General features: G+C 36.2%; 1 protein-coding gene across 4 annotated transcripts in view; it reads left to right on the top strand.

Moving 5' to 3' along the window:
• Positions 1 to 13,447, top strand: part of kcnab1a (potassium voltage-gated channel subfamily A regulatory beta subunit 1a) — a 101,439-nt gene that overhangs the window by 33,275 nt on the left and 54,717 nt on the right. Inside the window, exons 1-2 of one of the 4 annotated variants that reach the window (XM_008425318.3) lie at positions 9,553 to 9,688; positions 11,977 to 12,193. The exons of the other annotated variants lie outside the window; for them this stretch is intronic. Coding sequence (XP_008423540.1) covers positions 12,171 to 12,193 — 23 coding nt within the window. The 5' untranslated portion in view covers positions 9,553 to 9,688; positions 11,977 to 12,170. Of the gene's footprint in view, positions 1 to 9,552; positions 9,689 to 11,976; positions 12,194 to 13,447 lie in introns of those variants that run through there. 4 annotated transcript variants of the gene reach the window in all.

Here is a 13,447-nt window from a genome sequence, read left to right as displayed (position 1 = left end):
GCCCATGAATGCTTTTAACTAGACAATTTTGGCAATCAGCAAAATGTTTGGACACCACTGATGTAAACTATTACACATGGATGTCACAAAAACATTGCAGCGCAGTCTGCAATATTCAGTCCAAAATTCAACGTTTAAAGAAAATGTGTGTGTATGTTCTAAGGGATCCTTTCAAAGGCATGAACACCTTTTGAAGTTGTCTGCCTAGTTCTTACATTTCAACCTCGAACTTGTATTTTTTGACACAAGAAAGTGAATAATTCTAATTCCCAGTTTTAACATGTTATATCTAAACTGGAAACCTGTTAAATCACGACAGTTCAGTTAATATGTGTCAAGGCTGGCATGAAGAGCAACAATTAGAGAAGCAGCAAAATGTTTTCCGTAGGGACATGTCAAACGAGATGATAAGAAAAAGCCTCTGATTTTCACCTTCTGTCAGAGCAACGGCCCCAGACGTAGATCTAAAACTGTAAATTAAATAGTTTAAAGCAAACCATGTTCATTAATTAGTTGAATAAACCTCTGGGAAGCCTAGACCTGAACTAAACTAAGAATCTAAGTTGATGTTGAGCAGTTTTGCAAAGAAAAATGGGTGAAATTTCAAGCTTTTTGAACTTCAAAGCTGGTAAGCACATACTCTGTAGACTTGCAGGTTTAATTCCAGATAATGGCTTTATTCCAAACCTAAAATATTGACTCGGTGGGGCTGAACATAAATGTACGTCAAAGTGTTCTGTTTTTTATTTGTAGAAGATTTGAAAAATCCTGGATGCTTCCCTTTTATGCATCCATAATTTCCTAATTATGTATATTTCATATTGGTTTGTTGCATAATATTCTAAATACGCTAGAGGTATTCTAATCTCTAAATACATTATTAATCTAACCACGTTTGCAATATAGCTGGTTAAAAGTTGTAAAAATCCCCCCAGAAATCCGTTTGTTCTCATTTTCCACCTTAGTTCTGCAGTTTGCTGACTAACACCTTTGCTTGTTACAGACTGACAGAATCTACTCCGCTTTTAGCAGCGACTCACTGTTGTGTTAAATTGAATTTGAATGTAGTACAGATTTTAAATTTGCTGTATAGAAGGCACATTATGGTGTGGGAATAGAATAGCATTGGCTTTTGTTTAATGACACAGCTCTGAATTGAATGTGAACGCCGACATTTTTAACATATACTCAGAATCTCTAAAGGCTATAGACCTGACTTTGTTCTTTAGATACTTGTATCTTCTTTAGATGCTAATGTTCAAACTCACAAGCAGATGCTGTGATTTTATTTATTTAATTTTTTTTTTGCAGTAGCAGGCTTTTTAATGCAGTTCACTGTGTGCAGACACTCGAGGTGCATGTGGCCCATTCACAGCAGCTGTCTGTGTTTTTTAAGGTCACTGCACACACTGGGAACATGATCACTCTCAATGTAAAAAGGTAGATTGCTTCCTACCTGAATGGTAAATGCACTAGTGTAGTATGCCCATAGATGCAAAATATATAAAGCACACAAGCATGTATTAATGAAAGTGTTCTCACTTTCTCGTTTTTACCAAAGTATTTGCACTCTTTGAACTTTTTTAGACATCATGGGCAGTTGCCCAGGGCGGAGTTGGGGCACACAAGCACCAGATTGTTAGGGGCGCCTTAAAGTTTTCCATTATAGTTTTGCATGTGCAGTTAGTGAAAAGTTGGCACCCGCTAAGTTGAGAATGTATATCTGTTAATACTTTTTCATTGGTTGGTGGTGGATGAAGGAGGGCTCGCCCAGGGCAGCATTCATGCAAAAACTGCCACTGTTTTTAGATTTGGAAGACATGAAAGGCCATTCCACACTGTTTTAAATTTCTGTATAAGGTGTGCCATAAATAATATTGTTTTATTATTTATTGTATATATCTTTTTATATATATATATTTTATATTTATTATATTATTAATATTTGTTGTTATAATCTTACTTGGCTTTAAAATTCTCCACAACTGCATCTTTGACAAGTGTGTTTTAGTGTCAAATTTGGTGATTTCTACTGGATTTTATTCCTGAGTATTGGAGTAGCAAGGGTTAAATGCAAAGTGTAAACTTCAGGGATTTTTTGGGGGGTTTGCTGGCATTGGGGCATGTTGGTGCTGCTGGTGCTGCTCATGAGCGACCTCATGAGGTCGCTGACATTTTGATTGGTTGGTTGGTTGGTGAAGATGGATCTGGAGTTGGTGGTGGTTCTCCCTGTGTTGACGTTGCAGTGGCAGTGACGTGTGGTTGTTTCTACGGTCCGGGCCACCTGCTGGAGGCGACGTTTTTGGGTGGGAAGATCCTGTCTTGGTGTTGGGTCAGGGGTCATCACAAGAAACTGGTCAACTAATCAAAAGCAGACTTGGAAAAACACGAGAGCTTTTCTTAGAATCATCCTCTTTAGGTGTCTGAGAGACTCCTGTGAATCAAAAATGTCAGCAACCTACATAACTATTTCTTGACTAAGCAGTTTCATACATTAGTAATCAATATATACATTTTGCTCAAGGTCAGCATTTGTTTCTTCAGAACAAAAAAGTAAACAAACAATAAGGGAGGGAGTGAAAGTTTGTTTCAACAGAATCTAAAACCTAACAAAGTCGTTTAAGGTGAAGAAGACATATCTTTTCAAACCTCCTTCTCTCAGCCAGAGTTGAAAGGTCACACACTCTGCAGTTGTGGTGAACTAAGAAAAAGGTGAAGGGTTATCAATACTTTTGCAAGGCACTGTACTTCAGTTGAAAAGTGAAACACAGGTCAGACAAGAAAAAAACAACAATAAAAGCTCCAGAGACTGACTGATGTAAAAACAGCCAAACGTTTTTTTCTGCTGGAGCCACAGCATGTGCTGTGATCTAAAACCCTGATTGCTCTGTGAAAACTGGGCAGGCTTTTGGATGAACCAGTTCACACGTAGCTTTTTTGGCAGACGATGGTGTCCTCTCCGTACGTTGCCTGGCGAGAGCTTTCGCAGCACAGTGGTGTGAAATGGCCAGATTAGCAACTGTTGCCACTGTTTCTATGAAATGTGCCACACAGTGGAGGAGCTGTGAAATGAGAGGGATGATAATAAATAAAAGAGGAAATCTTTGCTGTTGGTTGGGCTCCAAACCACTAAACAACAAACGCACCATAATGGCCCAAACTGACACGTTAAAATATGCTTGTTGCCATGGTAATCATGCGCTTGGCTTTGGAAGCCTTTTTTTACAGCGGCCTACGCAGAGACTTGTTTCACTATCTTTATGGGGACTTTTGAGAGAGTCCCTTATGCTAAACTAAAGCAAACTATTTAAAAGCCTCACTAAAAAAAAAGTTCCCATTCCTCGAATTTAAAACGCACCTTTCATCTTAATAGAATCTTTTGCCAGCACACACATTTTAAGAAACCGCAAGACTAGACAAACTGAGTGTGCGCTTTCTTGATGTGATGAAAGCAGGAGGAAAAGTGAGATGTTCAAGAGAGGCTTTCAAGCAGATTCATTGTAAATTAACTTGTCAGCACTCTTAATTTAATCTGTTAACAGGTCAGGAGGGGCGGGTGAAGGTTATGTCTAAATTTATTTAGAAAGTGAAGAAAACTAGTCAACGGTCAGCTTTTCAGATAAGTGAAACAACACAGAAGTTTGAGATTATAATAATAATAAGAATAACTATTTGCCATTAGAGATACAGAAGCATGTTGCACCAGAGGAGTTCACTGATATTCAAAGAGGCACAATAATCGATCCTATCAGCTGACTTTAGTTGGCTGTTTGATTGACAGATGTCCACCAGGATTTTAAGGAACTTTAATTACATTTGGCTGCAGGAGGCTTAACCATTTCTGTTTGAGGCAACGTTTGACTTTGATAACTCCGCCGTAAACATGAATACTGGAGCAAATGGTGACGATAGCAATGATCATCCTCTGAACTGGTATGCACGAGTTTCCATTACAGATAAAATTTGTAAAATTGCCACTCTTGTAAGACCTAATTAATTCCTCCAAGTCTGTTGTCTTCCCCCACAAAGCCTGCAAATTTCCACATTAGTTCTAGGATCCACAAGGACTCTGTAGTGTACAGTTCAGGTTTTTGAGATCATGCTGGCTGTGCATGTCAACAAAGACCATAAGAGTCTCTTTTAAAGGGTGTTGCCAAAAACACAGTTAATAAATAAAACAGCAGCCACAAGCAGAAGAGGAACAGAACAACGCGCTTTTTTAAGAAACACAGTGAGGAGAGATTCATTGTTTTTTTTCCCACTCGGACAATTCATGTCTTAGGAACATTAAAATGCACAAAACATTGCTTTTCTGTTGAAAAAGAATTTCAAAAAATCCTTCATTTCAGTTGAGTTCCTCTGAGGAGGATGAGCTTTAACTACTGCATTATTGCCCCCCATGGAACTGTAGTTTAGCGCTGTGTATCTCTGAGAAAATCAACCTGGATAAAAACTATATGAAGTCATAACGACGTGTATTAAACGGCTCAGAGACGGGAGGGGCCATGCTCACTTCTTTATTATTAAATTCTATATTACGCATCTTTAAAAGCAAACTGATTTGCCAGACAGTGGCACTGCATGCCTCTCCACACTAATACTCTAACTTGCCCACAGAAATCTTTCTGGCGTCAAGCGTTGATGGCTTTTCTCACTTCTTTCCTCTGTTGTGAACAATAATAACGGCAGTGGTATAGGATCTACTGCGTGTGTGTTCACAGATGGGGATAGTTCTTGGCAGAAGTAGTGCGTGATGCAGTGGTTTTTGAATAAAACATTGTGTTGGACTGTTTGGATTTTATACCATCTCAGCTCAAAATGATAACTTAAGATCTGATTGATTATAACATCCGGCTCTTCCTGTCTGCCTTCGTCTTCCTCTCACATCGCTCACATGAGCTTTAAACTTTCCTGAAATAAAACGTGCTCTCACGTACAGCCCAGGCATTTTGATACAGGGAAACATCTTTGAAGGAGGCATTTAATTAAAGACTTTGAATTCCTTTATGCCTTATAATGTAATGTCATCAAAGGCATGTGTGTGTGTGAAAAGTTTTGTTTTTTTGGAGAGTAGAATGTATCTCGATTTAATAATTCACAGTGAAACAGCAGGACAAATTTAAAAATTAACTATAATTGATATACAAATTGTATCTCAAAGCACTGATATTTTTCTGAATTTTAGAGTCAGAATCTTTAAAATTGATTTATTAAAGGGATGTGGGAACCTGTAATTGCCACTAGCGATTGCTTTTTTTTATTACAGTAGTTGGCTAGCAGCTAAAACTTGAGCAAAGATAAAACATTTTGTCTTATGAAACATCTCTTCACTTCATGATGACACAGAGAAGACATCTGACTCAGCTGGAGCTGACGCTCCTTTTGATTCTTGTTCTGATTTTTTCTTTTTTTTGTAACAGCGCACTAGACACCTCTAATTTTAGTAATCCCATTGACTGAACTCACTTTTGCTCTCAAGCTCGAGGAAGTGCCAGAATGGTTTGTCAGACTGTTTTTAGGTGTAGAAGAAGAGCAATGGGAGTGAAGACTGGTGTTACTGATGGAGATGCTAACGAGGAGCAAAGAGAATGAGCGAGATGGGGGATGTATTGATGTGAAAGAAAGGTCACTGTAACCATGTTATTACTAATGACGGGTATTAAGGGGCTGAACCTTCTAAACAGTAGTTCTTTGATTCAAAGACGAAAATCCTGTCCTCCCAGGAAACATTAGAGACTCCCCAAATCTTTCTATAGTCAGTAATTAGTCCTTCATTACTGGGTTCTCAGTTATTAGCACAAACAAGCGCATCTCTAATGAGTAAAAGAATCTATTTTTGATTTGCAACTTTAAGCTTGCTGGTTTGATTGATTCCAGCCAAATAAGATAAACTCACCAGAAAAAAATACTGCTTCTTAAAGAAAATTAAGATTCACTTGGAGTCAGACTCAGAATCTGCATTTTGATTTCAGCTAAATATTACAGGAGTAAAGTGATGTAAGCGTCCCAATTCATGTTGCATCTTACAAGAATGTCAATTTAGAAAAAAAGAACCATCTGAAGTCTGTTTCTGCATGTTCACATCTCTTTAGACTTTCCCTGGACTAACCAGAATCAGCTGTTGCTTAACCCCATTGTTAAGTTTTCTGTTAGAACCACATACTTTGAAATCTTAGCAGCCTATTTGCATTAAATCGCTGCTTTGTTCAGCAATAAATCAAACGGTGAAAACTTGCCTCCCGTATTAATAAAACTCGATGCACAAAAACGACTGCTGACATTTCAGCAAGCCCTTTAAAATTTACAAAGGCCCCACTGAAAATAGGTGCATTGTGAGTCACTTGGAGCCACCCAGCAGTCCTCCTCCTCTTCAAAAACGTATTTATCTAGGTTACTTTCACATCCTGAAAATGTGAATTTTAATGTGCCTAATATTCTTTTTAATTAAAATAAAAGTTCCAGGGTTTCTTTGAGACCCACTCAGAGAAATGCATGTTTTTAAAAAAAAAAGTATCTGCACTGCAATTTCTCACAACTATTATAAGAGCAAACTTTACTTATTGCAGAAGAAAATATTAATACCTCAAAGAGTGGCATCCTTTGACCTCACTTGTTTGCAGCAATTTGTTTCTCTTTGAAACTATTAAACTTTGCATACTTGGTACATTAAAGAGATGGCATAGAGTTTACTCAGGTGGGGTCTTATAAAGTTGAAGTATTTTGTAAAAATACAAAAAGCACTAAGAAATATGCTAATGTACAAATCTATATGCCCTGATTGGTGACTGATTGGACATTTTAAAATGTTATCTATTTTAGGTGAGTGCTATATAGCAATCTTTAGTGTGGATTTTGTTATTGACTGCAGTAGATAGAAGTCAGAGGAAGTACAGAGATGCAAGTTAAAACTGTATTTTCTGCAACATGTTGAGACAGATTTTATGTTTATTTGGGCCTCAAGATTGAAGCACAACTTCAGCAAAGTTGCTCTGTTTGATCCTCTTTATCTACAAACCTCGGTCTGTCATGAAAGTATGCTGGATTGGAAAATGTCAAAAACTCATGGAGATCTCAGAGTTAAGATATAAATTTGCATTCTTTAAGAAACACTCACTGAGTGGCGTTTTAGTAATGTTACTGTTCACATGGTGGTTTTAAAAATGAGCTCTGTCGTCGTCTTTGCTCAGAAAAATGTAAAGAGCAGACGAGGAGGGGAGAACAGATATTTTAGTGCAGCCTTTATGGCTGTTCAAGAGACGAGAACCAGCTCAAGATCTAAAACTTGAAATAAGAAGTTGGTCACATTTGAATTTCATTCAAGTCACATGACCTTATTTAAGCCCACACATTTCACACCAGTCCAGTCAAATACATTATTAATTGATTTCAAAGGACTATACCAGGTCACCCCTGATGTGCAAACTTATGTGTACTGAGGTTTCTGGTTATATTAGCCTGTTTGATCAGCTATTCTAATATATAATTTTAAGTCAACAATAACACAATCAAAACATGAATGGATTGGCTTTTTCTCACAAAAGGAGAACCATTCAGAGTAAAATCTGGGACAATTTTCACATGGAAACTGCAGAGAGTACATAATGTATCTGCTGCTGATGCAATAATTGTGTGCCTCTTCAGTTTCCTCTCAGGTTAATCTTGAAAGAACATTACCTCACAGTATATTCAGTGGACAGGTCAGCAATTTGGAGTCCGACATTCAACATCCTGAGTTCTCAGCATTTCTAACTTCTGGAGTTTAAAGCCGCAGTATGTAACTTTTTTCCCCCTTTTTTGAAAGTTTTTTTTTTTTTTGCATATTTGTTGAAGCTGTTTGATTATCTTTGGTAAATGCTTCCAATATTAAATTTAAACTTAAAAAAAAATTTGCAAGGGGTATGAGTAATATTGGACTTGGTCGTATTTCTTTTATTACTTGGTCAAAGTCAAAAAAGTTTCTACACGTCTTTCATTCAAAGTTAAGAAGCTGACATGGCATACATTTCCTACTGCTCTTTGAACAGTTGCCTTCTCTCAGCTGCATTGCAGTCTATGAAATGAGCATTTATGAAAGTACTTAAAACACTTTTTGAAGGACAAGGTTATGAGTATGTCGTTATGATTTCGCTTTCTTCCTACAGTGTTGTGGAAAAGTTAACAATGGAAAGCATAATATTCTTTCATGCTGCTAATGTTCAAAGATCTTTACTGTGGAATTTAAATCGGCGTGAGTTGCTGCGCCCTCTGAAACAATTAAAAGTGTGCTGATTAAAGTAAGCTGTAGCTGCTGATGTCTTCTCTCTAACCTTGCTTCCTAACATTCTTTAACAGATCATATGTGCTGCTTATGTGCCGACAGTAGTTTTTCATTTAGGATTGGAAGCTAGAGAATATATCTACCTCCAAATGCTGGATTGCTGAAAATCTAACTAATTTGAATGCAGATGTTTCTTTTCAATCTGACTTTGCCTTCCTTTTGCCTGTAGACATTCTTTCCCTCTCCTCCCCTGTTTTCCATTCCTTTGCCAGCCTGCTCTTTCCTGTACAGCTCCTTTTTCTTCTTTGCCTGGAGCATTGACGTACAATGTGCGCTATATAGATGTCGCAGTGCAACGCCTGCTTAGCTCAGCGCAATTCATTCTTCACTGCTTTCCGTATGAAGTGCTGAAATCCAAACTTTTTATATTTGAGTGAAGTGCACTCAAATGTAAAAAGCAGCTATGTTGGTATGAACACATTTCACCATGTTTTAGCTTTTTGATGATTTGCAAAATGCACAGGACAATGTTTTGACACACTAATACTTCATATGCAGAATGTAACTTTATGAAGAGTACCAAATATATAAAGGCAAAAAAAAGCATTCTTAACTATTTATTTAATTCTAGATTATCAAACAATTGTGTTTGTCTTGCTTAAATATAAACAAAATGTCTTACTCGTTTTCAAACTAATTTATTTCTAACAATTTGATTTTCTTTCTTAAAGTGTAACTAACCCATAAATCAGTACTTTTTTGTCGATAAACTGCCCAAATACGTTTCTGTGCAAATTTTGAAATTTCTGACTCTCTTGGCTCCACCCACTTTTCCGGATAACATCCATTTTAGCTATTGTTTTATTGATTAATTATATTTGGTACACTGAATGGAGCAAGTCAAAGCAAGACAACTTGCTAGTGATGCCCAACATGCCACTGATAGCATTTTGGCTAATTTTAGCTTATGCACTAATTTTAGTATTCTGTTGCGACTTCTTTAGACTTATTTGTTGTTAAGTATAATTTGCATGATAAGTGACTGATTTACAATTATATGTTAAGCATAATTTACATGATGATTATTAATTGAATTTAATATAACTACAAAAGCTGAAGTGGAACATATTTAAGTGTATATATTTAACATGATTTATTTGGATAGAAAAAGTCTTTTATTTTGAAGAATGCTTAACAGGATCTGGTGTCATTTTGTCACTGTCTTGCTTCTGTTGATTTTGGTTGCTAGGTAACGAACAGCTGTTTACGTTAATCAGCTGTTGCCGATTTTCCTCTTCAATAAAAACTGAACAGAAATGTTCAGAAAAAGACATCCAAGCCTCCGTCTTGATTGAAGAAGCTTTCACTCCGTAACATACTGAGTGGAATAAGTCCATGTTAGTCAACATGGTTATAATTCTCCACATAGCAGTGAGTACAGCTTAGCACTGTTGCTAATTTTTAGCATCAGAAACCCTGATTTGGGTCACACTTTGCCAGGCCCTGTTTAAATTTCTTAAGAAATCTTATGGTATTACTTGTGACTAATTTGATGTTAAGAGATGAGCGTGCTTTTTTGTTTCTGGTAGCGAACTGCCACAAAGTATAAATCAGATTTTTACTTTTGTGTTGAATGTCTGTTTTATAATATAATTAACACCAATGCCAAAAAAAATGAAAAACATTTTTTACTTTTCTGCCAAATTCACCAAATGCACAATTTTTGCTAAAAAGAAAGTAGTATTCCAAAAGACCAGCAGAAATCTTATGTTTTTTGAACAATAACAATATTTGTTGTTAATCTGTTGCTAAGAGATGAGCACGTTTTCTGGTAACCAAGTGCCACAAAGTAAACATCTGGTTTTTACATTTCAAAATTTACCAACTGTAAATTTCTTGTGTCTAAACAGGTAAACAGTATTTCAAAAGAGCTTATGTTTTATGAACCATAATATTACTTATAAATTTGGTATTAAGAGATGAGCGTGTTTTTTTTTTCTGGTAGCAAACTGCCACGAAGTGTAAATCCGATTTTTACTTTTTGCGTTGAATGTCTGTTTTATAATGTATTTATCCCAAATAAAAAATGAAAAACATATGAACTTTTCTGCCAAATTGAACAAATGCACAATTCTTGTTAAATAGTATGTAGCGTAAGATGAGTAGTATTTCAAAAGAGCAGAAGAAATCTTATGTTTTTTGAACAATAACAATATTTGTTGTTAATCTGTTGCTAAGAGATGAGCACATTTTCTGGTAACCAAGTATCATAAAGTAAACATCAGATTTTTACTTTTAAAAATCAGATGTTTACTTTGCAGATACAAGAAATTTACCAACTGTAAGTTTCTTGTATCTAAGCAGATAAGCTTAGACACAAGAGTAGTATTTCAAAAGAGCTTATGTTTTATAAACAAGAATATTACTTATTAATTTGGTGTTAATGAGCGTTTGAGATTAGCGTTTTTTTCTGGTAACGAACTGCCATGAAGTATAAATCAGATTTTTACTTTGTGTTGAATGTCTGTTTTATAATATTTTTACCACCAATGACAATAATAATAATGATAATAATAATAATAATAATAAAACATTTTCACTTTTCTGCCAAATTTACCAACTACACAATTCTTGAATAATAAGTAGTATAAGATGAGTAGTATTTCAAAAGAGCAGAAGAAATCTTATGGTTTTTGAACAATAACAATATTTGTTGTTTGTTGCTAAGAGATGAGTGTGTTGTCTGGTAACCAAGTGTCAGAGATGAGCGTCTCGTTTTTTTTTCTGGTAACGAACTGCCACGAAGGATAAATCTAATTTTTACTTTAGTGTTGAATATCTGTTTTATAATATATTTACCACCAAAAATAAACAACAAAAAAACCCCAAACATTTTTACTTTTCTGCAAAATGAGCCTTTTCTGTTAATGAAGTGCTGTCTGGCAAACATTTAACCTGCAATGCCTTTTTAATGAGCAACATTAAATATACATTGTGCACATTACATACCAGAAAAACTCAATGGCAATAAACAATGAACATTACCATCGTCTTATTAATGAATAATTATTTGACTGCTTGCGCAATATTCCTGGAGAAAATTGTCTGAGTTTGTTTTTGTATCTATATGAAGGTGGTGCACTGTAATTGACTTCTGCCTCCTTGGAGATATAAATGACTGCTGAAGCTGCAGGAGCATCATCTGCTGTGTCTGTTTTAGTTGGTGGAAGCATTTTATGACAGCAGACTTTGCAGAGTGGGAGCTTTGTTCAGTGTTTTGCCTGTTCACCCTTAGCATGAAATAGTTCGAACCTGTGTTTCACATAGGTTAAACCTAAATTGACTCATCCTCATCATCAGCTAAATAACTAAATTCACAGACCTTACACAAACAAGATGATTTATTACATTTAATAATCAGCAGTTTCTGTGGATATGGATTGTCATTATAATGCTTTTGCAACCTGACTTTTCCATTTATGTTTAAATCTTCTGGCACACAGGTATACAGCAGTCACTAGGTTGTTATCTTTGTGGGAGGAATGTTGCAACTCTTTTTTAATAAAAATCATAGTTTACATCTTTCCTACAACAAGCCATAGACTTATCCTCCAAAGCCAACCAGCTAGTTCTCTCAAAGTTCTTTCTCCTTTGAATGTTTAATTTATAATTAAAAAAAAAAAGTCAACATCTTGTGTTGTGTTTGCTTCTGTTTACAGATCTAACAAACTCACACAGTCACATAAGTTCATGAACACAACAACAGGCGAGACCATGAGAGTATTCCCGTTGAAAGAGCAGTGATGAATTAAAAGTGGATAATGATGTAAAAGATCATGAGCGGGTTGAGAGCAGTTAAAGTTTGGTGAGTCAACTTTACAGGGAGTGATGAGTGAAACGGGATGAAACGTGGATGGGAAGGAGATCTGCACACAGGTATTCAATCACACAGTGAATATGAAACTCTCAACTCATTCTTTAATTTGACTAAGATGGATGTATTCTCCCTCTGTTTCTCTTTTTCTCACATTATGCAATCCAAGTGGCAGCAGAAAATTGGGCAGATTTATTATCTTCCGATCTCTTGTCTCTACTGTCCTAATCTTTGTATTTGGAGGTAGATCTCAAGGTGTCACACCACTAAGGACAGCTAAAGGCTCATTTTAGATGTGACTTATGCTTTAAAAATGAAACGTAGACCAGTGAACCGGCTGAAGTCCACTGTAAAAAAGTCAACCAAACCAGCCGTCTCATTTGGACAGCAGGAAGTGACTGTGATTTAAACTCTGGTTCAACCATCGTCATGAAAACGGAGTCCTTATTATCAGTGCTTTGAAGGTAGAGCTTCATGTCAAACCTGTTTCTTGCAGTAATGAAAGAGCTCTTCCTGTCAGTGATTCAGAAACAACATAAATCTGTCTGTAGACGCAGAGGGGTTGCAGTGATGGGAGACATAAAGACGCTAATAATGAGAAGTCTGGGAAATGTGAACAACTCTATAAGCTCATTATGGTTGAGACTTGAGGCTCATGTTTTCAAATACTTAGATTCATAACTGGTTTTCTTAAAGACATATCTTGATTAAAAGTGTCCAGGCATATCATAAGATAGTCTTTCATTCATTGTTCATTCAGACTGTAAATGTTGTTCATTAAACTGAAGGAAAATGTCTGTTTTTTCAACCTTTATGCGTCCATGGGTCCAGCCAGCTTTATTTGCAGGTTTCCTGTCGGTGTTTGTCTGCTTCATTATGTCTCCACCAGGCTTCATCTCTCGCTCTGTGCTTTATTGAGTATGAGCTGTTTGTTTCCTTTTCATGGAGCATGTAATTAGCTGTGCATATATGTGGATTTGAATATACGGACACTCCCCTAATTGTGGGCTTAGTGTATGATCTTTGTTCATCTCCCCTCTTTATGTTTCTCTGTAATGATCTGTTGTTCTTTCCCCCCTCTCAATCCATTTTTTCCTATTTGCTGCTGTTTTTCCGGGGTTAATGTTTGTTGTGTAGGCTGTGCACAGAACTGTGCACAGCCTACACAATTAAGCCAGCCACTTTTTCTTTTGCTGAGGGAAAAAAAAACTAAAACTGAAACAAATCAAATAGTAGTTGAATTTAAACAGTGCAAGTTTAAGGGTTCATTAGTGCTCAAATAGCTGCTCATTCTGTTTGTGTCTCTTAAAAAGCAT

The sequence above is a fragment of the Poecilia reticulata genome, chromosome 13 (genome assembly GCF_904066995.2).
Source record: "Poecilia reticulata chromosome 13, P_reticulata-male-v2, whole genome shotgun sequence".
NCBI lineage: Eukaryota > Metazoa > Chordata > Actinopteri > Cyprinodontiformes > Poeciliidae > Poecilia > Poecilia reticulata.
Note: the sequence above shows the minus strand (reverse complement) of the source record. Positions and strands in the feature narration are given on the sequence as shown.